This window comes from Equus przewalskii, chromosome 2 (genome assembly GCF_037783145.1).
Source record: "Equus przewalskii isolate Varuska chromosome 2, EquPr2, whole genome shotgun sequence".
In the NCBI taxonomy this organism is placed as follows: Eukaryota; Metazoa; Chordata; class Mammalia; order Perissodactyla; family Equidae; genus Equus; species Equus przewalskii.
This window is the reverse complement of record NC_091832.1, coordinates 11347753-11373365: the sequence shown is the minus strand read 5'-3', so window position 1 is coordinate 11373365 and position 25613 is coordinate 11347753. Positions and strand designations below refer to the sequence as shown.

General features: G+C 43.6%; 1 protein-coding gene and 1 long non-coding RNA gene across 5 annotated transcripts in view; one reads left to right on the top strand and one right to left on the bottom strand.

Annotated features, from left to right (window-relative positions):
• Nucleotides 1–466: 466 nt before the first annotated feature.
• On the bottom strand, nucleotides 467–11531 carry LOC139079237 (uncharacterized). The gene is made up of 5 exons (XR_011532659.1): nucleotides 10780–11531; nucleotides 8100–8193; nucleotides 7930–7998; nucleotides 7487–7563; nucleotides 467–600 (listed from the first exon to the last, which is right to left on the bottom strand). It is a non-coding gene; the product is annotated as an uncharacterized lncRNA (long non-coding RNA).
• Nucleotides 10356–25613, top strand: part of LOC103565698 (cytochrome P450 4A6-like) — a 20220-nt gene continuing 4962 nt past the window's right edge. The window contains exons 1-12 of one of the 4 annotated variants that reach the window (XR_011532612.1): nucleotides 10362–10651; nucleotides 15043–15184; nucleotides 15852–15896; nucleotides 16373–16500; nucleotides 17497–17621; nucleotides 17997–18151; nucleotides 18605–18711; nucleotides 18798–18988; nucleotides 19088–19221; nucleotides 20131–20195; nucleotides 20337–20413; nucleotides 21346–21583. Coding sequence is in view for 2 of the 4 variants with exons in the window: in XM_008541828.2 (XP_008540050.2) it covers nucleotides 10400–10651; nucleotides 15043–15184; nucleotides 15852–15896; nucleotides 16373–16500; nucleotides 17497–17621; nucleotides 17997–18151; nucleotides 18605–18711; nucleotides 18798–18988; nucleotides 19088–19221; nucleotides 20131–20195; nucleotides 20337–20413 (1421 nt within the window). In the remaining 2 variants the exon portion in view is untranslated. Of the gene's footprint in view, nucleotides 10652–15042; nucleotides 15185–15851; nucleotides 15897–16372; nucleotides 16501–17496; nucleotides 17622–17996; nucleotides 18152–18604; nucleotides 18712–18797; nucleotides 18989–19032; nucleotides 19222–20130; nucleotides 20196–20336; nucleotides 20414–21243; nucleotides 21584–25613 lie in introns of all 4 variants that reach the window. The other 3 variants (XR_011532623.1, XM_008541828.2, XM_070592885.1) reach the window with 3 other exon arrangements.

Sequence of the window (25613 nt, the reverse complement as noted above, 5' to 3'; positions counted from 1 at the left end):
TCCTACTCCAATCTGGGACCAATTTAGGCTCTTGCCTCTCTGTTTTATCTCTCATTTTACAATTCTACTTCTGGTATTTGGACTTAATATTTACATTTTGAATTATTTCTCCAAATCCTGACTCTCTTTTTCTCCTCAAGAAGGAGGCCTGAACTACACGTTCTCTCAGGTCTCGTTGACCATTCAACACTGAACTTCTGGCCAAGTTTCTGGCTAGTGTTTCAAGCAGCCCCATCTTATCCCTCTTGAATGGGAATCCAGACCTCTAGTTCTTGCTGCTTTCCTCACATATCATCATCCTCATATCCAACACTTTTCTGATTTGTCTCTTCTGAACTCAAATGAGTTTGACAACATCCCCCTTAAAGCCTGATGCCCAGAAATGAACAAAATAATCTAAGATGTTATAAGCCTACTTCTTCTGGCACTTGAGGATGCTTAAAGTAGGGACATCAGTGACATTTGATGAAATCAGAATGCATATTTATTCAACACTCCAGGAACCAGAGTCTCCCTAAGAACACTGGCAAGAGCTGAAGGAAAGGGTCCACAGTTCTCTCTCTCCAATCTTGAGAGGTCTTGACGATGAAGTCTTCAGCCCTGCAAATTCAAATAGAAGACAATGTGAATATCACCCTCCAAATGGAGCACTACAGCTTCCCTGGCAATCTTCTCTAAAATATCTAATAAGGACACCAATTTTTTCCTTACTTCTTCCCACTACCCCAACCCATTGTTCTATGAATTAGTATGCTAGTCACCAGGAAAGGCCTCCATTCCTGAAGAGTGCTCTAAATGTACCTCCTAGCTAGAAACTTGCTGTACTGAATCACCCATGCTCTCTTTCTTTTTTTTTCTTTTTTTTTTTTTTTTGAGGAATATTAGCCCTGAGCTAACTGCTGCCAATCCTCTTTTCGCTGCGGAAGACTGGCCCTGAGCTAACATCCATGCCCATCTTCCTCTACTTTATATGTGGGACGCCTACCACAGCATGGCGTGCCAAGCGGTGCCATGTCCACACCCAGGATCCGAACAGGTGAACCCCAGGTCGCCGAAGCGGAACATGCAAACTTAACTGCTGTGCCCCTGGGCTGGCCCCTCTTTCTCTTTCTAAATTGAGACTAGTAACACTTATTTGTGGAATACAGAGCCATGTCTGCCTAACTAAATCTAACTATAGATTGGCCCCAACTGTAGCCACAGGTTGACCCCATAACCCTGTGTACCCATGCCTTGGTAGGCACCCAACACATATTTGGTTAATGAATAAATGAGTTCATCGATGGACGGATGAACAAACGAACCATGACCACAAGCTAACCTTTGGCCCCAGCTATTATGTGCAGCCAAAGAACAGTTATTTATGTTCTGAAAAAGTAGACATTGCAGCTCTGATGCAAGACTCATGATGTCAGTCTCAGCTGGGGTTTGGTAAGAGGCTGTGCGGCTTGGTCTAGCTCACTCCCGCTTTAGGAGACATAATTCAGTCTACACTTATTCTTCACTCATGTGTATTTATTGACCACTCCTGTGCACCAAATGCTGTTCTAGGCCCTGAGGATGCAGCAATGAATAGACAGACAAGGACTGACCGCTTGAAATTTGTATTTTAGAGGGGATGCAAACAATTAAAAATAAATGGGAGCCGGCCTCATGGCCTAGTGATTAAGTGTGGCATGGTCCACTTTGGTGGCCTGGGGTTCAGTTCCTAGGCGTAGACCTATACCACTCATTAGCAGTCATACTGTGGTGGCAACTTATATACAAAATAGAGGAAGATTGGCACACATGTTAGCTCAGCGCGAGTCTTGCTCAGCAAAAATAAATAAATAAATACATTAGTTGAGTTTATGCTAGCTGTAGTAACCAATAAAATACCCAATGGGTGACTTTCCACAACACAATAAAGGAAGTTTATTTATTTATTTTTTTATTGAGTTAATGATAGGTTACAATCCTGTGAAATTTCAGTTGTACATTATTGTTTGCCAGTAGTGTTGTAGGTGCACCCCTTCACCTATTGTGACCACCCCCCACTCCACCTTTCCCCTGGTAGCCACTAATCTGTTCTCTTTGTCTACATTTTTTAATTCCTCATATGAGTGGAGTCATACAGAGATTGTCCTTCTCTAACTGGCTTATTTCACTTAACATAATTCCCTCAAGGTCCATCCATGTTGTGGCAAATGGGACGATTTTGTTCTCTTTTATGGCTGAGTAGTATTCCATTGAACATATATACCACATCTTCTTTATCCAATGATCTGTTGATGGGCACATAGGTTGCTTCCACATCTTGGAGATTGTAAATAATGCTGCAGTGAACATTGAGGTGCGTGGGACTTTTGGAATTGCTGACTTCAAGCTCTTTGGATAGACACCCAGTAGTGGGATAGCTGGATCGTATGGTAGTTCTCTTTTTAATTTTTTGAGGAATCCCCATACTGTTTTCCATAGTGGCTACACCAGTTTGCATTCCCACCAGCAGTGGATGAGGGTTCCTTTTTCTCCACAACCTCTCCAACATTTGTTACTTTTTGTTTTGGTTATTTTTGTCATTCTAATGGGTGTAAGGTGATCTCTTAGTATAATTTTGACTTGCATTTCCCTGATGATCAGCGATGATGAGCATCTTTTCATGTGCTTATTGGCCATCAGTATATCTTCTTTGGAGAAATGTCTGCTCATTTCTCCAGCCCGCTTTTTGACCGGGTTGTTTGATATTTTTGTTATTGAGTTGTGTGAGTTCTTTACATATTATGGAGATTAACCCTTTATCGGATGTATGACTTGCAAATATTTTTTCCCAGTTAGTGGGTTCTTTTTTTGTTTCAATCCTGTTTTCATTTGCCTTGAAGAAGCTCTTTAGTCTGATGAAGTCCCATTTGTTTATTCTTTCTATTGTTTCCCTTGTCTGAGAAGACATGGTGTCCAAAAAGATCCTTTTAATACTGACGGCAAAGAGTGTACTGTCTACATTTTCTTCCAGAAGCCTTATGGTTTCAGGTCTTACTTTTAGGTCTTTGATCCATTTTGAGTTTATTTTGGTGAATGGTGAAAAAGAATGGTCAATTTTCATTCTTTTACATGTGGCTTTCCAGTTTTCCCAGCACCATTTGTTGAAAAGACTTTCTTTTCTCCATTGTATGCTCTCAGCTCCTTTGTCAAGATTAGCTGTCCATAGATGTGTGGTTTTATTTCTGGGCTTTCAATTCTTTCCTATTGTTCCGTGCACCTGTTTTTGTACCAGTACCATGCTGTTTTGATTACTGTAGCTTTGTAGTATGTTTTGAAGTCAGGGATTGTGATGCCTCCAGCTTTGTTCTTTTTTCTCAGGATTGCTTTAGCAATTTGGGGTCTTTTGTTGCCCCATATGAATTTTAGGATTCTTTGTTCTATTTCTGTAAAGACTGTCATTGGGATTCTGATTGGGATAGCATTGAATCTGTAGATTGCTTTAGGTAGAATGGACATTTTAACTATGTTTATTCTTCCAATCCATGTACATGGAATGTCTTTCCATCTCTTTATGTCGTCATCCATTTCTTTCAGAAAAGCCTTGTAATTTTCGTTGTATAGGTCTTTCACTTCCTTAGTTAAATTTACCCCCAGGTATTTTACTCTTTTTGTTGTGATTGTGAATGGTATTGTGTTCTTGAGTTCTTTTTCTGTTAGTTCGTTATTAGAGTATAGAAATGCTACTGATTTATGTAAATTGATTTTATACCTTGCAACTTTGCCATAGTTGTTCATTATTTCTAAAAGGTTTCCAATGGATTCTTTGGGGTTTTCTATATATAAGATCGTGTCATCTGCAAACGGTGAGAGTTTCACTTCTTCCCTCCCTATTTGGATTCCTTTTATTCCTTTTTCTTGCCTAATTTCTCTGGCCAAAACCTCCAGTACTATGTTAAGTAAGAGTGGTGATAGAGGGCATCCTTGCCTCATTCCTGTTTTCTGGGGAATGGGACTCAGTTTTTGCCCATTAAGTATGATGTTGGCTGTGGGTTTGTCACATATGGCCTTTATTAGGTTGAGGTAGTTCCCTTCTATGCCCATTTTGTTCAGAGTTTTTATCATAAACGTCTGTTGGATCTTGTCAAATGCTTTATCTACACCTGTTGAGATGATCATGTGTTTTTTATTCCTCAATTTGTCGATGTGGTGTATCACGTTGATTGATTTGCGGATGTTGAACCATCCCTGTGTCCCTGGTATGAATCCCACTTGATCATGATGTATGATCCTTTTGATGAATTGCTGAATTTGGGTTGCCCAAATTTTGTTGAGAATTTTTGCATCTATGTTCATCAGCGATATTGGCCAGTAGTTCTCCTTTTTCGTGCTGTCCTTGTCAGGCTTTGGTATCAGCATGATGTTGGCCTTGTAGAATATTTTAGGAAGTGTTCCATCCTCCCTAAGTTGTTGGAATACCTTGAAAAGGATAGGTATTAAATCCTCTCTGAAAGTTTGGTAGAATTCCCCAGGAAAGCCATCTGGTCCTGGGGTTTTATTCTTTGGGATGTTTTTGATTGCTGTTTCAATCTCTTTCTTTGTGATTGGTCTGTTCAAATTGTCTGCTTCTTCTTGAGTGACCTTTGGGAGATTGTAGGAATCCAAAAATTTATCAATTTTCTCTAGGTTATCCATTTTGTTGGCATATAGTTTTTCGTAATATTCTCTTATAATCCATTGTATTTCTGCGGAGTCTGTTGTTATTTCTCCTCTTTCATGTCTGATTCTGTTTATTTCAGCTTTCTCCCTTTTTTTCTTTGTAAGTCTGGCTAGGGGGTTGTCAATTTTATTTTTCTTCTCAAAGAATGAGCTCTTTGTTTTATTGATCCTTTCTACTGCCTTTTTGTTTCAATAGCATTTATTTCTGCCCTGATTTTTATGATTTCTCTCCTTCTGCTGACTTTGGGCTTTGTTTGTTCTTCTGTCTCTAATTCAGTTAGGTGTAGTTTAAGATTGCTTATTTGGGATTTTTCTTGTTTGTTAAGATGTGTCTGTATTGCAATGAATTTTCCTCTTAATACAGCTTTTGCTGTATCCCATGTGAGTTGGTATGGCATATTATTGTTTTCATTTGTCTCCAGGTATTCTTTTATTTCTCCTTTAATTTCCTCAATGATCCATTGCTTGTTCAATAGCATATTATTTAGTCTCCACATCTTTGTGCCTTTCTCAGCTTTTTTCTTGTAATTAACTTCTAGCTTTATAGCATTATGATCAGAGAAGATACTTGTTATTGTTTCAATTTTTTTAAATTTGTAGAAGTTTTCCTTGATTGCCAACATATGGTCTATCCTTGAGAATCTTCCATGTATGCTTGAGAAGAATGTGTATTCTCCTGTTTTGGGATGAAGAGTTCTAAATATGTCTATTAAGTCAAACTGTCTTAGCTTTTTCTTCAGCTCCACTGTTTCCTTGTTGGTTTTCTGTCTGAATGATCTGTCCATTGATGTAAGTGGGGTATTGAGGTCCCCTACTATTATTGTGTTTTTTTCGATATCCTCTTTTAGCTTTGTTAATAGTTGCTTTGTGAACTTTGGTGCTCCTGTGTTGGGTGCATAGATATTTGTAAGTGTTATTTCTTCTTGATAAGGTGTCCTTTTGATCGTTATATGTTGGCCCTCTATGTCTCTCTCTACCTGCCTTATCTTGAAATCTGTTTTGTCTGATATAAGTATTGCGACACTTGCTCTCTTTTGTTTGTTATTAGCTTGGAGTATTGTCTTCCACCCCTTCACTCTGAGCCTGTGTTTGTCCTTGGAGCTGAGGTGTGTTTTCTGGAGGCAACAAATTGTTGGATCTTGTTCTTTAACCCATCTTGCCACTCTGTGTCTTTTTATTGGAGAGTTCAATCCATTGACATTGAGGGTGATTATTGATGCATGAGAGCTTAATGCTGTAATTCTATCACTCGTTTTCTGGTTTTCTGGCGTTTCCTTTGTTTCTCATCCTGTGTGTTTTAGCCTATCCATTGACTTCTGCAATTTCTTATGCTGAGTTCCTTATATTTTTCCTTATTTATGTTTTGTGTCTCTGTTCTGTTTTTTAGTTTAGTGGCTACCCTGAAGTTTGTATTCAGAATCTTGTGCATAACATAGTCCATTTTCTTGTGATCTCTTACTTTCTTAACCTAAACTGATTAAGTCCCTTTCCTCCTCCCCTCCTAAATTATTATTTTCATCTCTTATTCCAACTTGTGTTGTGAGTTTGTGGTTAGAGTGATAAGATTGTTTTTGGTTTGGTGATTTCCTTCCATTTATCCTAATGCTATAGTTAAATATTTGCTATCCTATTCTGATTCTACCCATTTGTCTCCCTACTCTGTGTTTTCTGACCCCTTTCTCCCTTTATTTCTTTTTTCAGGTATGAGGGCCTTCTTGAGGATTTCTTGAAGGGGGGGGGGTTTGTGGCTACAAAGTCCCTTAGCTTTTGTTTGTCTGGAAAAGATTTAATTTCTCTCTCATATCTGAAGGATATTTTTGCTGACTAGAGTATACTTGGCTGAAGATTTTTATCCTTTAAAGTTTTGAATATGTCATTCCAATCTCTCCTAGCTTATAAGGTTTCTGGAGAGAAATCTGCTGAAAGTCTGATAGGGGTTCCTTTGTAGGTTATTTTCTTCTGCCTTGTTGCCCTGAGTTTCTTTCTTTGTCATTCATTTTTGCCATTTTTACTACTCTATGTCTTGCAGTACAAATCTATGTCTTACATTTACAAATCTAGGAGATCCGAAAGCTTCCTCCACACACTTTTCTCTCTCAATCCCTAGATTTGGGGAGTTCTCTGCTATTATTTCATTGAGCACACGTTCTGCTCCATTTTCCTTTTCCACTCCCTCAGGAATACCGATGATACTTAAGTTGCATTTTCTCATTGAGTCGGCTATTTCTCAGAGATTTTAATCAGTTTTTTTAATTCTTAGTTCTGTTTCATCCTCTGTCTGGAGCCATTCAACATGTCTATCTTTGATTATGCTAATTTGCTCCTCTATGGTGTCTACATGGGCAGTAAGGGAATCCATATTCTGTTTTATCTGATCCATTGTATTTTTCATCTCTAGTATTTCTGATTGATTCTTCTTTATAGTTTCAATCTCTTTTGTGAAGTAACTCCAGAAGTCGTTGACTCATGTCTCTATATTTCCCTTTACCTCATTGAGTTTTTTGATGATAGCTATTCTGAATTCATTGTCACTTACTTTACCTATTTCCAAGTCATCAGGACATACTTCTGTGCTTTTATTGTTTTCCTTCTGGTCTGGGATTTTATAAATTGCTGGATGGTGGAGGAATGGTTTTTACGCATAATGCTATTATTTGGTTGCGGTTACAGGCTGTCACCACTAGATAGGGGTCGAAAGCAGCACGTTCTGAGCCCTCTGCCTTCAGCCGAGATGGCGGCCCCTCCCCCATTCCTTCCCTCACCCACAGCAGCGATCCCAGTCTCTAAGGCAGGGAGCGAAGTTCTCTCTTACCCCATTCCAGCTCCAATGAGGGGGGCTTCAGCCTCTCCGTCCTCCGTTGTTTGGCTGCTGTGGATCTCTGACGATTTCTGTGGTATTAGGATTTTTTTTGTTGGAATGCGGTTGCTCCTTTTGGTTGTAATTTGGAGGGGAGAGAGTCCCGGGAGACTTCACTCCACCATGACACTGACGTCACCCCAAAAGTGGCAAATTTTATGTTATATATATTTTATTAACTAAAAAATTATAAAACGTAATATACCAAAACCTATTGATGGTAAATGGATCAATTCTATGGTATATAAATTATACCCAAGTAAAGCTCTTTTAAAGAAAAGAAAAAGCTTCTACCTGGGAGATGCCATCCACATAGAGATTAAAAGTAAACACAGCATCATAAATTGCATCAGCATCAAACCCAACTTTACCAAACCAAGAAAACAGGAACTACCTACCCACAGGAGTAATTGCTTCACGCCGCTGCCTTCGAGATTGACTGTCCCCCTCCTTTGCCTTTCTGTTGCCTATAAACAGAATGAGGAACCATCCAGGAATAAGAACATTAATTTCCTTTTAAAATGTGGCACCAAAACTGACCCTGCTGTGTTGAAGATGGTGATCTAACCAGTCCAAAGTCTTCCTCATTCCCTCCTTCCTTCAGTCATCATATCAGTAAGGATTTCTTGGCACCATCAGTAGGCACAGTCATGTGTTCCATGCTGTGGGAGCATAAGGACACAGAAGGCCTAGTTACTACCTGCAAGGAGCCCTTGGTTTGGGTGTATGGACAGCAAATGGATGGGAAACATACTTACTGGTTAATAACTGTTGACCAGCCAGCACAACTTTCTAAGAGTTCAGCTCATATTCTACACACAGTTGTACATTCTGCTTTGATCACTTCATTATAAGATTTCCTCATATCATTAAAAATCCTCTGGAAACATCATTTTCGATGACTGACACATCTAGCCACATGTTTAACCCGACACTTTCTCACAACAGATCTGGATAGTGAGGCTCACATTTAGGCCAATATGTGGAGCTGATAACCTGAAACACTCTCCTGCTGCTTGGAAACACTGGAGAAAACAGGAAATGCCCTGTGGAAAATTCAAGGGCTGCCATGTATGGACTGGAGGCTCAACCCAATAAGCTTCTCTCTACATAAATGGTTAACAGCAAAGTCTCTGGAGTCAGAATGCCTGGGGTGCAATCCTGGCTCCACCTCTTACCAACAGGGTAACCATGAGCAAGTAGTGAACCTCTTTGTGCCTCAGTTTCCTCATCAAGAATTGGGGATTTAAAAAAAAATCTGTTGTGTAGGGTTGTTGTGGGAGAAAACACAAAGTTCTTTGCTCAGTGCCCCGAACATAGCAAGTGCTCTCTGAATGTTAGCAATTACCAAGCATTATGAGCCCAACTATACAGAAGAAACTGAGGGCTCAGGGAGGGAAAGAGAGTTACAACCAGAATTCAGAGCCAGGCTCCCTGATTCCAAAGTCCTCTCCACTACTGCCCCAGGTGGTGTTGGTGAAAAGTCCTTGGTGCTGAGCCAAGTAAGGGAAAGGGTCAGGACCCAAGAGTCCCAGAGGCAGAAATAGAGGGAGATGGAAAGTATCACAGAACTAGGGGAAGATTGGCCTGAAGGGATGTAAGTAATTACATGGGCTGGGTTTTGAACAGGAGCCTAGGGTTTAGGGAAGAAAGAAGAGAACTCAGGCCCCACGGGTTGTGTGATGAATAACCTGTCACGAGGTAGTGAAAAGGAATAGGGTGTTGGGAGTAAGATGTAACATAGGTAAGGAAACAGGTCAGGAGGAAACATCTCCTTGAAAGGCTGCCTTTAAGGAATTCTTCCTGAAATATATTGTGTTTTACTTTGTGAGTTATGGGCCTTAGATGTGACCTTGAAGGAGATAATCATGAAAAACATGAGGGTGAGAGACTTGAAGATTAACTTGTCCCCATCCCTTCCTGTTTTGCATATGATCTCCATGACTTTTTCAGTTCTCATCTCTCTCTCTAAGTGTCTGCAATTAATGAACTCCTATATATCCTTCAAGACCCCATTGTTGTTTTTAGTCTTCTCCTTCCCTGGGTGGCCTCAGTTCACTATTCTTTCCTCCAGTATAGGTCTTGCATATTTTATTGTTCTCAGTTAGTTTTCTGCCTTTACCTAGACTGTGTGCTCAAGAAATATTTGCTGAGTGAATGAATGACTAAGCAAATGGGCACTCCTAGGATGTACTTAGGAATGGGATTATTATCCCCCCTTAGAAAAGGAGAAACTGAGGCTCAGAAAGTGTAAGTTACTGGCTTCCATGTATTAACCCTAACCTGGGGCTGAGCCTCCGGAGTCCAAGGCCAGTGCTCTATTCACTGGCACATTCACCCTGCATCACCACTGAAGAGTAGAGTGGGACAAACCCCTGAGAAAACTGCAGAGTCAGCCGAGACAGGCCACTTCAGAGTCCAATGGAGAATTGTTCTAGTCCAAGCTGGGGCTCTGCCTAACTGTTTTACCATGGCCCCATCACTTTGCCTCTCTAACTAGTTTTCATCTCTCAAATGGGGATAATAAATAAACCTACCTCACCTACTGGCCATTTGTAAACTGGAGAGTGAATTCCTCAAATCCAGGGTTCATGTCTGTTTTGCTTGCAGTTATGTCCCAGCACCTAGCATCCTGCCTGGCACATAGTAGGTGCACATTGAAAGTTTGGGTAGGAAACTGATGAGTGGAAGTTTGATATGTACTGGGCCATTATCACCGTCAGCTGAGAAAGATTTTCTCCCACTGTTTCCCAAAGTGGATCCTCCATAGTTAATCAACAACGGTGGCCCAGGTCTAAGCTCTGCCCTCACCCTTCACCCTCCCCACGAGTGGGCGTGCCAATTGTCTCCTGACTGACTTGCTCTAGGATGCACAGGGGAGGTTGCAACAGTCAGGCAAGTCAGCGCTCCGGAAGCCTCTGCACCATGAGTGTCTCTGGGCTGAGCCCCCCCAGACCCCTGGGCAGTGTTTCTGGGCTCCTGCAAGTGGCCTCCCTGCTCGGCCTGGTTCTGCTGCTGCTCAAGGCTGCCCAGCTCTACCTGCGCAGACAGTGGCTGCTCAAAGCCTTCCAGGAGTTCCCGTGCCCTCCTTCCCACTGGCTATACGGGCACAGCCAGGAGGTAGGAAGGAGTGGGATGGGATTGGGGAGGGTCGAGGGGGCTGGGGCTCTGAGAGCCTGGTCAGCACGTCCATCTGACAAAGCCGTGTTGTATGATGAGCATGTGGCCCCTGGGAAAAGCCAGCTTACCTCTCAGGTCTCTGCTCCTCATCCCAGTCCGGGAAGCTCACTCCTTCACAGGAAGCCTGTGCCGGTGTTCTCTGGTCTGCCAGACACACCTTCCTTAGGTAGATTTGCAGGCTGATCTGACAGCCCTGCACTTTAGGACAATGACTGTTCCTTCCTGAATCTCCTCCCTCTCAAGGCTGAGCAGCCTCAGCTGTTCTCACAGAAAAGGCTTCTAGATGCCTCCTCGCCCCAGTCACTCAACCCCAACCCCTCTGCCTGGCCCTGAGCCTAACTGGGAACACAGATGTCACTCTATGTGACCCTGCCCTGTGGGGTTCACAGTCTGTGGAGAAGATAATCAGAAATCTAAGAAGGTGTCATGTCACAGGAAAAGAGCTCACTTGCTGATCTGAGGGTTGATGTCAGGTGTAGGGGGACAATGAGCTCGATGTGCATGAGACTGAGCAATTTTCCAGACTGGTGATTTCATTCATAAAACCCTGACAGGTCACTAGCACACATGAGTGAGAAGGTTTCCAGGATGGCCCCAGGTAAGGAGCACTGACATTTGAGTTGTGCCACTGAACAGAGTCTGTTTGCCTCCCAGCTCTCATCCCCAAACCCCCATACTGTGAGCTCCTTGGGGCTGAAGATGTCGTCCCCCTTCCTGTGCCCCAGTACCCAGCACAGAGCCTGACACATAGGGATGCCTCACCCAGGTGTGTGAAGTGACAGAGGAAGGAGCAACCTGCAGGTTGAGTGAGAGACTGTGCCTCCAGCCAGCTCTGTTAGCACTGATCCCTGTGGGGAGAGGGTGCAGAACATAGGAGGCAGGGTGTTGGAGAGACTTGAGGCTTCCTCTCTTTTCAGAGAGGAAGGAAGGGTAATTATTAGCAGAGTAGCCAAGACGGGAATTGTTATATCAGCCACAGAGAGACAGCCAAAGCCCAGTCTGTTCAAGTAATTTGTACTGATGACTCCAGATTATTTCCTGAATTGGGGAAATTGTGGCCTTTTGTTGATGTAGTTGTCACATTTCTGAGCTAGGATTTGACAAAGGAGCCCCTAAAGTTTCCTCCAGTGACATTCTCATGACACGGATGGTCATTAGATGATAGGTAGACCCAGGAAGTAGATCATTTCTATTTACATAACTAACACACTCCTGGTACTGAATCACCTCTTACCTTCTGCTGGCCTGACAGATATTGCAGCCAAGTTTTTCTTTGCTTATAATACTGTCTGAGATTTTCATTTATTCAATACCTCTGTTATTGGCAGAGTCAGGGATTAGAACACCACACGTGATTAGCTTAAGCTAATCTTTCAGGCCAGATGACAAGTGACAAGTTGGGGCAGTTCAGCATATGGGCTCTGTTGCCAAGTTACCTAGATTCACATCCCAGCTCTGCCACACACTTTGAATACTCGCTCTATGCCTCAGTTTCCTCACCTATAAATTGGGGATGATGATGATACTGATATTACTCAAGTGAGTTATTATAATCCTAGAATGAGGACTAGCACAGACAGAGACCACGGTTAACTCACACTTTTGCATGAATTTAGAATAATATTAATGCCTGTGAAGGACAAGCATTTTGTAGGCTTAACAAACTCACTGCATTAAATAGGGTTGAAATCCAGTAGGAACTATGAAAGGGGACTCACAACTTTGGGATCCAAATAGCCCCAAACAGCCCAATCTTTCCCGTGTCCTCCCTCCTATCGCGGGTGTAGCTTCCCTGTCAGCAGAGCCCACACATCTGGTGATGGCCTGTGTGGCTGCATTATTACCTATCTACATGTTCTCCTTGTGCCCCCCTTGGGAGAAATTCCTCTGTGGCTGCAGTTCCCAGGAGCAGCCAAGTAAGGACAGCTCCAGGAGAGCACTGTCTGCCCTGAGTAGCCCCTGCCTGGAGCCCATATGGACACAGGTATTTGCCTACATGGTTACTGCCACTGCCACCATGGACATCATCTACTCTTCAAGAGTCTCGACTGGCTCTTGCCAGACCTGCTAAGGGATAGATGGCCGCCTCAGCTGTTGACTAGAGGGCTGACAGACCAGTGGGCTCCACAATGGCCCAGAGAGGAGAATGGACGGTCAGAACACAGTTTAGCTCCTTGAGGTTCCTATGGGAACTAGTGACAGTGCCCAAGGGCAGGGTTTCCAGGAAGCTGACTGGCTTGGGCATCAAGCAAACAGAAAGGAGGAATGCTACTGTGCTGAACCAGGGTCCCCAGGCTTCTGCTGGGCCAGTATGAAGGGATCCTAGAGGACCAGGTAACATAGCTTGGATGATAAGACGCTCCCACTGGTCAGTTCCCACACTGGATCAAAGAAGAAGGGCAGCCCTGGTGTTGGACATGACCTGGGAGGACAGAGAGGCCTTCGGAAGTAATTCAAGCAGGACACTTCTCAGTTAAGGGCAGGATTGTCTGCCCCACCCCTACTCCAGCTAGAAAATAAGCTCCATGGAAGCAGGGACTTGAGTTGTTCACTGTTGAATCTACAGCAGTGAGGACGGTAATTGACCCAAAGTAAATACTCATCACACATGTAAAGAAATGATTGAGTAAATCCATTTGCTTATCTACGCATTCATGTATTTTTTCATTCACTGTAGTAGAAACATTTTGATATCTGCCCAGCTTACCTGCCTTGAGATCTCTTCCCTCACAAAGGGTGGACCCCTGAAAGCCCTATTCAAGCCCAGCCACAGTTGATTGTAGCAGGTGGACACCTTGGCCATGATATTACAATCAGATTCTCAGAATGGTATTCACAGGGACACTCAGACATGACGTGTGGTAGAATGATAATGTCCCAACTCCAGAAATTCAGAACTGCTCTTCTCCACCACAGGGTCCCAGCTTCACAAGAAAAGGGACTGTTGCCTTTTTATTCATGGCTGTATCATCACATTCTAGAAGTGTGTCTGGTACAAGGTAGAGCCTCCATAAATGTTTGTTGAGAGAATGAATGCATGCATGTACAGGGAGAAAGAATGAGAGACTCAGTCCTGGTAGCTCTCCAGTCCCTGGATCTGCCCGTTCCATGTTCTGGCTGTCCCCTGCCCTTGGGCTCTGTGAGCCACTCTTGGGTCCTCAGCCTTCTTTGTTATCCTTTGTCTTACATTAGCTCAAGATTGTATCTGTCACTTGCAACATGAATTTTAATCAAGACTCACTCATTCACTCTCCTACCTGTACTCATTCATTCCCTTATGCACTTATTCCTTCTTTGAAAATTAACACGTAATTCCTATGAAACGTGCGCTATGCTGGCTCTAAGAACACAGAGATCCCATATTTGCCAACATAGTGCCCAGCAATGAAAACATTGAATTGAAATATGATGATAGAGACACCCAGAGAGCCTTGGGAACCTGGAGGAAGGACACCTTGCAGTCAGCAGGCTTGGGTTGAAATGCAGCTCACCTGGACATATCCTTCAACCTGGGTTTCCTGATTCTTCAGTGAAACTGGATCAAGTAATCATCCATTCTTTCTTGGGTTTGCCTTGAGCATTACGTAATTGTTCTAGTTTCCTTGGGCTGCCATAACAAAGTACCACAAACTCGGTGGCTAAAACAACAAAAAGTTAGTGTCTCATAGTTCTGGAGACTAGAACTCCAAAATCAAGGAGTTAGCGGGGATGGTTCCTTCTGCAGACTCTGAGGGAAGCATCTGCTTCAGGCTCTCTCCTTGGTTAGTAAATCACTATCTTCTTCATATCTCTTCACATCATCTTCTCTCAAAAAAAATGAGTGTCTCTGTATCCAAATTCCTCCCTTTTTTTAAAGACAGGAGTCATATTGGATAACGGCTGACCCTAAGGACCTCACATTAACCTGTTGGCCCTGTAAAGATCCTGTCTCAAAGTAAGGTCACATTCTGAGGTACTGGGCATTGGGACAACAACATATGAATTTGAGGGGGGCACAATTCAACCAATAACTCGAATATAATAAGCCTGTATAAAGTTTTGTACACCTTGGAGTCTACTACAGAACACTTATCAAGCACCTACTATGGGTAAGATTCTGAAGGTAGTTCTGAGAAGAGGTCCAGAAATGGCCCAACCAGAAGTGAGAATCGGGCCTCAGACCAACTCTTGGTGAGACAGCAAGACCAACTCATTAGAAACAGTTCCAAGTTCCTAATCACTGCTGATACATCCAGAACTATCTCCCTGTGGCTGTCCTGCCCTTCACCATCACTCCAAGCACTGGACCTAAAGAGAAAGGTTTTATTGATTTGTCTTTCCCTTGGTTACAGTTACGAAATGACCAAGGCTTACAAGACCTTCTGAAAAGGGTAGAGAAATTCCCGTGTGCCTCTCCTCGCTGGCTGGGGGGCACAAGTGTCCAACTACTGGTCTATGACCCTGACTACATGAAGGTGATCCTGGGGAGATCAGGTGAGAGCAAAACCCGCATCCCAGCTGGAGAAACTTTTCCCTCTCGGGTACATGCCCCTGGGTCTATGAAATTCCAGAAGAGACTGGTAGTTCAGCCTGACTCTTTCATCCATCCTTCTGGCACACAAGCCAGCCTAAGGCCAACACTGTTTACATAAACTGAAGGCTTAAAGAGCTGTGTGGGACTGAATTTATTTTTTCTTTTCTTTTTTTCTTTCCTTTTTAACCAGATGGAGATGATCTGTTATGCAAATTGCCCCAGAATGAAAGACAATTTTCTTTGTGCACTGATTTGGGTTTGGCATCTCCAATTGTTGTCTGTCCTGGTTCATAGGATGGCTAAGCCACCACCAATTGCAGGAAAACCAGTCTTCTGTGTTTTCTTTGGCACTGAGGACAGAGCTAGTGTTTCTTGCAGATTCAACATCCTAGTCCTCTGGGCTCCCTGCTGCTGGGACATTGCGTCTGCCTTCCTGAGCCCACAGTGACTATCAGGACAGAGAGTCAAGGAGGGGAGGCAGTTGGGCAGTGGGTTAAGACAAACTGGCAGTTGATAATCATTGGAAAGGGATCACAGCCCATGGTCTGGACTCCAGCTGCCTCCTGAGAGCTGTTGGTCTTGTTTGGTCCCCTGCAGCTTCCTGTAACGTCCTTCCTTACCTTTCAGACCCAAAGTCTCTTGGTACCTACAAATTCATGGCTCCCTGGATTGGTAAGTACGTCTGATTAGGACTGTGGTCCACCTGCCAGCTTGGTTTGCCAAGAGCTCTCTATTGGGCTCATAGAGAGCAACAGGTGCCTGGCTCCCATGTCACCATCCTCATCTCTGGATCAAGCCTCATTTCTCTTCTTGTAACAAGACCCTCCCCCTTTGTAATGGCAGTGAAGCCCTCCTGAAGCTTGGCTTCTTCCACATCACTTCTCAGTCCTCACAAATGATCTCAGCCTGACTAATTCAAATCCTTCTCTGACCTGCCCTCTACTCTTTTTCAACCTTTATCTCACAGCTGTCATAATCACTTCCTATGTACCACTCATTTGGGGAAATTCTCAATCCTTAAATGTATTACCTTTCCTGCCTTTCCCCATGATGGGCCTTATTCTAGCACCCTTGGTTCCTCCTAAGTTGTCCTCAGTCGTCACTCTGATCCAGTCTCTCACTCCCACATACCCCTATCTCTGGTCCAGGGTATGGTTTGCTCCTGTTAAATGGGCAGACATGGTTCCAGCACCGGCGGATGCTGACCCCAGCCTTCCACTATGACATCCTGAAGCCCTACGTAGGGCTCATGGCCAACTCTGTCCGAGTGATGCTGGTAAGTCTATCCCTCTCTCACCTGCACATGTTCACACATAGCACAACTCACAGAGGCCAGTCCAGACACAATGTCCCTAAGACATCCATCAAGTAGAGGCACCCAGAATAATTCTATGAGACAGGGCTCCCCAAAAGTGTATAGGAAAGGATGGTAACCAGGTATCATCTTGGATCCACACTTCCTTTATAGCCAATGAAAAGGCGGGCCATAGTAGATACAGAGTCCACTCTCCTTTCACCTCCACGTCTTCAGCACAGTCGACTAGAGCAAGTGTTACTCCCCTTGACAGCAGGACAAGCTGACCCTGACTTACCTAAGCAATGGCAGCTTAACTGGCAAGGTGGACATGCCAGGATGTCACTCAGGTGGGCTCTGGCCAGGGTCCCAGGGCTTCTTGATGCATTTGAGCCAAGCTACTCCATGGATGGAAATGGAGACAAAATCTACACTCTCAGAGCCAGGACCTGCCATAACCATACCTCTGATCAGGACTCTGATTTCTCACCAGCTGTGCTCAGTTAACATTTGAGGAATGAAAGGAATTGAAGCCCCTGATGTCCCTTCCTTAGGAGCCCCAGTAGTCTCCCCTTAGGATTTTTCTTGGCTTGACAGGTTTGCTCCCTAAAGTTGGACTTCACCTATCCCTCAGGTCTAGCTCAGCCCCAGGACAGAGAAGATTCCCCCTTTGTCCCCTGAAAAACAATGCTTTCTGGCTGCTAAAAGGTGATTATAATGGTAACTTGTTCCTAAAACCTCAAAACCAATTCAGACTATTGCTACAGAATGTGTTTAATTATATATAATAAAAGTTTCTGAGAAATATGCCTCACTTGACAAACATTTGCTTTACAGTCTTAATTTGCTCTAATGCATCTGTTCTTGAAAGTGAGGGATTCCAAACAAGATATCTGGAGAGACACAGAGAGCGCATGGCCTTGTCATCACAGGTTTTCTGGGGGACAGAGTAGGGTCAATGTCCCCTTCTCACCACAGGACAAATGGGAGGAGCTCATCAACCAGGACTCACATCTGGACATCTTTGGACACATCTCCTTGATGACCCTGGACACCATCATGAAGTGTGCCTTCAGCCACCAGGGCAGCATCCAGACAGATAGGTCAGTGATTGCCCTTCAGCTGCTGTGTCTTCTTTCTTACCCACTGGTGTGGACTTACCTGAGTAGCAAATGGGACAACTTAGATGTTCACCTCTACATGAAGCAAGATTCTGCCCACAGCTCTAGACAAGTTCAAATCCCAGCCAGACCAAACTGCGACTCAATCATGGATCCCTGATCTCTGGCTAAGGTAGAAGCCTGGCTGCCCACACCATTTATAGAAGGCTAAGAGTCTTGAGGGCCAGAAGACAACAATGTCCCATGCATCAGCGTCCTGTCCCCACTGACTGAGGAAACCTCCATCCAGAGCCCCACTCCACCTCCAGGTCAGAGACCTTCCTCCACTCTACTCTCTTCTGCATCCTCTCCCTTTAGGAACTCCCAATCCTATACCCATGCTGTTGAGGATCTGAACAATCGGTTTTATGTCCGCCTGAGGAATGTCTTCTACCACAGTGACATCATCTATAGGCTGACCCGTGAAGGCAGCTGGAACCACCGGGCCTGCAAGCTCGCCCATCAACACACAGGTTTTGGCTTCTTCTCCATGGGTTGCTCCCCTCCATCATCAGGCACATCTCAAAGGGACTGGCCCTGACCCTTCAGGTAGAGCCAGGCTCATATGTTCCTCTTCAGGAGCTTGGACAAACTCATGCTGGGTATTTCCCTGGTGCAGAGGATGGGAACTGTCCCAATGATGTTAGGGTTCCAGGAACTCTGTACCACATGGTTGATGGTTACATGAGACTCCCTCCCAGCAGCATTCAAACAGAGAATCTATGGGCTGTGCTATTTAAGGGATTTTTGACCTGCAATCACATGGTGCAAGGGCTCTCACCCCTAATGTGTGCACCCACTCCCACACTCATCCTTATCCACCAGGCACCCAGATTGGGGCAGGGGGAAGATGGGGCTACTGTGGGTTGCTGTATCTGGGCAACCAGACCTCTCAGCTCTACCTGGGAAACACTTTTTTGGGACAGAACAAGTGATCAAGTTGAGGAAGGCTCAGCTGCGGAAGGAGGGAGAGCTGGAGAAGGTCAGAAAGAAGAGGCACTTGGATTTCCTGGACATCCTCCTCTTTGCCAGAGTGAGTGTGTGTAGGAGAGGCCTGAGGCTTTGCCCAGGAGTGCAGAACATGGGGCAAATGCTGTACTCTCACCATGCCTTCCTCAGATGGAAAATGGGAGCAGCTTGTCTGACAAGGACCTCCGTGCCGAGGTGGACACGTTCATGTTCGAGGGCCACGACACCACAGCCAGTGGCATCTCCTGGATTCTCTATGCTCTGGCTATGCACCCCGAGCATCAGCAGAAGTGCCGGGAGGAGATCCAGGGCCTCCTGGGGGATGGCACCTCCATCAGCTGGTGAGTGCTCAAGAAATGGGAGAGCCCTGCCCACTCAGCTAGAGAAGCCCCTGGTCTGCCCAGACCCTGCCCTCCCTTCAGAATAAGCTTCGGTTTCAGGGACCACCTGGACCAGATGCCCTACACCACCATGTGTATCAAGGAGGCACTGCGACTCTATCCACCAGTACCAGGCATTGGCAGAGAGCTCAGCAAACCCATCACCTTCCCTGATGGACGCTCCCTACCCAGAGGTATGAGCTTCATCACACTCACTAACCTGAGCCCTGAAGAACACAAGGAGGATCAGAAATACACGTGTCCTAGAGCAGTTCTGAACCTCTCTGGTTCTTGTTTTCCCCTCAAGAAAATCAATACTTACTTTGTAGTTAGGATGAGGTGTGTGAAATACTAGGCACAGAACTTTAACCCAGCAAAAGCTCAATAAACAAATGCTAGCCTCTGAATGTGGGCTCGGGAAGTAGCCATAAAATTATAATTCCCTGAGATCTGAGGGCTGGAGAGATAATCAGACAGGGGTAGAGGGAGATGTAGTTCTTTTCTTATGGGGTCTCATCAAATGAAGGAGATTAGGTAATCCATCGTCATGGATCAGATGGTCCAGTCTTTGAGGATCCCTCAGGTTGTTGGCAGAAAGCAGCTGATGACCAGATCTGAGACCTCTGCCTGTTGGAGGTCATCCTTTGGCTCACCTCCATTGGGTTGAATCCTAGCCCTGACACATCTTGGCCGTGTGATCATAGTCAAGTCCTTCAGTCTCTCTGAGACTCAGGTGCCTTGTTTTAACAATGGGGACATGAGAGTCTTCCTTAGAGGGTTGTGAGAATTAAATCAGTTAATGCATATTCCCCAAGGGCTCATGGATGGTATCTGATACATATGAGTTTTCACTTGAGTTGAAACAAAAAGTAAGCCTCCAATTCTTTCTTGCTTCTCAATCCTGGATCATGGTTATCTCCATGAGCTTTGCCATGTCCACCCCACCTCTCTTACGTCAGGATCATTCCACTCAGAGTGATGGGAAGTGGCTCTCATTGTAGCTCCCAAGTCTTTCCTGCATGTACATGCTCCCTGCCAGCAGAGGGACAGTGCTCTTCCCCATGAGTATGATCAGTGCTCTCTCTTCTCCTCCTGCCCCACAGGAATCATGGTCATGCTCTCCTTTTATGCCCTTCACCACAATCCGAAAGTGTGGCCAAACCCAGAGGTATGATGGCCATGGGAGAAGGGTATGGGATGATCTTTCAAGACCAATACTTCCTCTCACTCCAAACTCTGAGACTCCTGTCCCCTCGTGGGTGGAAGGAAGGACTTGACTCCACCTGCCTGGTCCTGGTGCTCTCTGCAGGTGTTTGATCCTTTCCGGTTTGCACCAGGTTCTTCTCAACACAGCCACGCTTTCCTGCCCTTTTCAGGAGGATCAAGGTGAGATTTTCCATATTTGGTCTGGGGGTGGGGGAGTGTCACTGGGTGCCCACTCAATGTTTGTGACCTCCCATGTTTATATTTGAGTCTACATGCCCTTGTATGTCAGTGTGTGGAGAAGGAGGCATGTGTCTCTTTGTACACAAGAAAGGTAACATTTCAGGGCATGCCACGGGGACTTTGACCCACTGACTTTTCCGATGGCCAGCTATGATCAGTGATAGCAGCTGTTCCAAAGTTCAGTGTACTCAGTGTTCTCCACACTTTAGGATTATGACTTTTCAGAATTACAATTTTCCATAAAAATTAAACTTCAGGGGCCGGCCCCATGGTGTAGTGGTTAAGTTCGTGTGGTCTGCTTTGGCAGCCCAGGGTTTGCGAGTTCGGATCCCAGGTGCAGACCTAGCACCACTCATTGAGCCACACTGTGGCAGCATCCCACATAAAATAGAGGAATATTGGCACAGATATGAGCTCAGCGACAATCTTCCTCCATCAAAAAGAGAAGGATTGGCAACAGATGTTAGCTCAGGGCCAATATTCCTCACAAAAAAAAAAAAAAGAAGAAGAAGAAAATTAAACTTCAGATGGTTGCTTTCCTCAATTGTCAGTAATCTTAACAGGTCGTTTCTCTCTTCCCACATTCACAGTCCAGCCCAGGGCCTTTTCTCCTTAATTCCCCAATCTGCTACTCACTGCCTCAGTGATGTTTGCATGCATCTTGATTTCCAGGCCTTCCCTGTCCTAACTGGTCAGCCATATACATGGAAGGTTACAGTAGCCATTGGGAGAAGGTTTCACACCAGTGTGTGTCTTCTCTATTTTTGCAGTCTATCCCAATAAAATTTGACCGTATATTAATATTCACATAACCATGACAACTCTTCCAATTGGCAAAAACCTTTATGTGACGTGGAATATATACACTATAGTCCCAGAGTCTCTACAGTCCAACGTTGGCAAAAAAAACATGAGGACAGTCAATTGCTTTTGAGAGAAGATCCACTATTCCGTGTATGACACACGCCTTCGAAAGCTTCCTGGTGTGTAAAATCTAAAGCACACTCGAGACAGCTGTTGAGCTGGACGAGTCCACTCCAGAGCGGCTGCTGTGAAAATCCTCCAGGGCTGCTGAAATCGTCCTGTGAAACAGGAACTTCCACAAACATTGTAAGTAGTTACTAGAAACAAGATTTTTCTGAATCCATAATTCTATAAATTCTTCAAATGGTGAATCAACTTTCACAAAACAGGCTTTAAGCAAATTGTGCTTCCAGAAATTGGCTCTAGCACTTGGTTTCTCCCAAAACTGGGTCCTTCATCACAGACTTGAACTGCAGGCTGTGGCTGCCACCAGAGGACAGGAGAGTATTAGACAGCTCAATTCCTAGGTTAGAACTAACGTCTACTTTTATTTTACGCCATTCTGGGTTTTTTCCCTTTTGGATTCAATTATAAAACTATGTACTAAGCCTGCCTCTGTTTGCCAAGTCCTGTGCTGGGAGATGGGAACACAGAGATGAAAGATACTGTCCCTGCCTCCGAGAGTTCACAGTCAAGAAGCAAATACCTCTACTCAAGACACACATCATTCATTCATTCACTCATTCTTTCAGTCACTCATTCACTCATTGAGCAGATTGTTGGATGCTCCATGTTCCTGGCACTGTCCTGGGCACAGGACGGTGATGTGTCATTGAGTAAAACACTAATGGTGCCTTGGGGGTCTGGAAAGGAAGAGGTAGAGCCAGCAGAGGGGTAAGTGCAGGCTGTCATTGGTCTTAGCCTTGAGCATGTGGCAGGCAGAAGTGGAGGGAGGCGATCTCGGCGATCTCAACATGAGATGAGCTAGGAAGTGGAGCTGGACAGGTAAGAGGCGAGTGAGGCAACAACCCATCTAGAGTTTTGGTGCCAGCTGAGGCATTTGGACATGTCCTTCCCGTGATGGAGGCTTAGGAGCGTCTGAGCTGGGCCATTGCTTCGGTGTAGAGGGAGGAGAGGCAGACAGACAGAAAAGCCCAGGTGAGGAGACTGAGGGATGGCAAGGGGGACATTTCTGGAACTAGATTGGAAGGCTACAGAAGCTGGTTGACTGAGAGGATGAGGGGGAGGCAGGAGTCTGGACCACTAATTGGGAGGCAGATGGTACAACAGGCTGAGGTTCACAAACCTGTGGACAACCCAGGAAGCTTCCCTGTTGCCCTTCTGATGTCCTTACACAACTCCATGGTAGTCTCTCTCTGAGGCTCAATGTCCCTGTGTGTCCCCCTGTATGGTGAGCATCTGAGAGTGTGGCCTACCTCCTCCTACTATGACCTAACCCGGCCTCCACATTGTGAAGCCAGAAACTGCTTGTGGAGGGGGTGAGCAAACTAATGATTAACTGATTAAAAATTATTTTATTGAGATTATATTGGCTTATAACATTGTGTAAATGTCACGTACACGTTATTATATTTCAGTTTCTGTGTAGGCTGCACTGTGTTCACCACCAATAGTCTGGTTTTATCTGTCACCGCATACACATACGTGCCTGTTTACCCCTTTCTTCCTCCCCCGACCCCTTCCCCTTTGGTAACTACTAATCTGCTCTCTTTATTCATGTGTTTGTCTATCTTCCACATATGAATGAAATCATACGGTATTTGTCTTTCTCTGTCTGACTTACATTGCCTGGCATAATACGCTCAAGGTCCATCCACATTGTCACAAATGGCACAATATTATTTTTTTATTGCTGGGTAGTATTCCATTGTATGTATATACACCACTGCTTATCTATTCATCCATTGATGGGCAATTGGGTTGCTTCCATGTCTTAGCTATAGTAAATAATGCTGCAATGAACATAGGGGTACATAAGCTCTTTTGAATTATTAATTTCATATTCTTTGGATAAACACCCAGTAGTGGAATAGATGGATCATATGGTATTTCTACTTTTAATTTTTTAAGAAATCTCCATCCTGTCTCCATAGTGGCTGCACAAGTTTGCATTCTCACCAGCAGTATATGAGGGTTCCCTTTTCTCCACAACCTCTCCAACACTAGTTATTTCTTGTCTTCTTAATTATAGCCATTCTGACAGGTGTGAGTCCCTGATAATTAGTGATGTTGAGCACCTTCTCATGTATCTGTTGGTCATCCATATATCTTCTTTGGAAAATTTTCTGTTCATGTCCTCTGCCCATTTTTTGACTGGGTTGTTTTTGTTGTTGTCATTTGAGTTGTATGAGTTCTTTATATATTTTGGAAATTAACCCTTCCTCAAATATATGATTTGCAAATATTTTGTCCCCTTGTTGGTGGGTTATCTTTTCATTCTGTGATGGTTTCCTTTGCTGTGCAGAAGCTTTTTAGTTTGATGCAGTCTCATTTGTTTATTTTTTCTTTTGTTTCACTTGCCTGAGTGAATATGCTGTTTGAGAACATACTGCCAAGACCAATGTCAAAGAGCATACTACCTATGTATACTTCCAGGAGTTTTATGGTTTCAGGTCTTACATTCAAGCCTTTAATCCATTTTGAGTTAATTTTTGTGTATGGTGTTAAGATAATGATCTACTGCCATTCTTTTGCATGTGGCTGTCCAGTTTTCCCAACACCTTTAATTGAAAAGACTTCTGTCCCATTGATCTCTGTGTCTGTTCTTCTAAGGGTATCCTGCTGTTTTGATTACTATAGCTTTGTAGTATATTTTGAATTCAGGGAGTGTGACACCTCCAGGTTTGTTCTTTTTTCTCAGGATTGCTTTGGCTTTTCAGAGTCCCTTCTTGTTCCACACAAATTTTCAGATTTTTTGGTCTATTTCTGTGAAGAATGTCATTGGAATTCTGATTGGGATTGCATTGACTATATAGATCGCTTTAGGTAATATGGACATTTTAACTATGCTTATTCCGCCAATCCATGAACACAGAATATCATTCCATTTCTTTATGTCTTCTTTGATTTCTTTCAATAATGTCTTTCAGTTTTCAGTGTATAGGTCTTTCATCTTCTTGGTTAAATTTATTCCTATGTATTTTATTCTTTTTGTTGCAGTTGTAAATGGGATTGTATTCTTGATTTCTATTTCTGCTAGTTCATTATTAGTGTATAGAAATGCAACTGATTTTTGTATGTTGATTTTGTACCCTGCAACTTTACTGTGTTCATTAATTACTTCTAATAATTTTCTGGTGGATTCTTTAGGGTCTTCTATATATAGAATCATGTCATCTGCAAATAGTGACAGTTTCACTTCTTCCTTTCCAATTTAGATGCCTTTTATTTCTTTTTTCTTGCCCAATTGCTCTGGCTAAAACTTCCAGAACTAAGTTGAATAAGAGTAATAAGAGTGTGTATCTTTGTCTTATTCCTGTTCTCAGAGAAATAGCTTTCAGTTTTTCACCATTGAGTATGATGTTGGCTGTGGGTTTGTCACATATGGCCTTTATTATGTTGAGGTACTTTCCTTCTATACCCATTTTATTGAGAGTTTTTACAATAAATTAATATTGGATCTTGTCAATGCTTGAGAAAATGCATCATTTGACACGATCATGTGATTTTTATTACTCATTTTGTTAATGTGGTGTATCACATTGATTGATTTGTGGATGTTGAACCATCTCTGCATCCCTGGAAAAAATCCCATTTGATCATGAAGTGTGATCTTTTTAATGTCTCATTGTATTCCATTTGCTGATATCTTGTTGAAGATTTTTGCATCTATGTTCATCAGCAATATTGTCCTGTAATTTTCCTTTTTTCTGTGGTCCTTGTCTGGTTTTGGTATCATGGTAATGTTGGTCTCATAAAATGACTTCAATTTTTCAGAAGAGCTTGAGAAGGATTGGTTTTAAATCTCTGAATATCTGGTAGAGTTCATCACAGAAACCATCTTCTCTTGGACTTTTGTTTTTGAGAGGTTTTTGATTATTCTTTCAGTGTCTTTACTTGTGATTGATCTATTCAGATTCTCTATTTCCTCGATTCAGTTTTGAGAGGTTGCACAATTCTAAGAATTTATCCATTTTGTCTAGGTTATCCAATTTGTTAGCATATAGCTTTTCATATTATTCTCTTATAATCCTTTGTATTTCTGCAGCGTCTATAGTAATTTCTCCTCTTTCTTTTCTGATTTTATTTGAGAATTCTCTCCTGTTTTCAGTGTCTAGCAAATGGTGTGTCAATTTTCTTTGTCTCTCAAAGAACT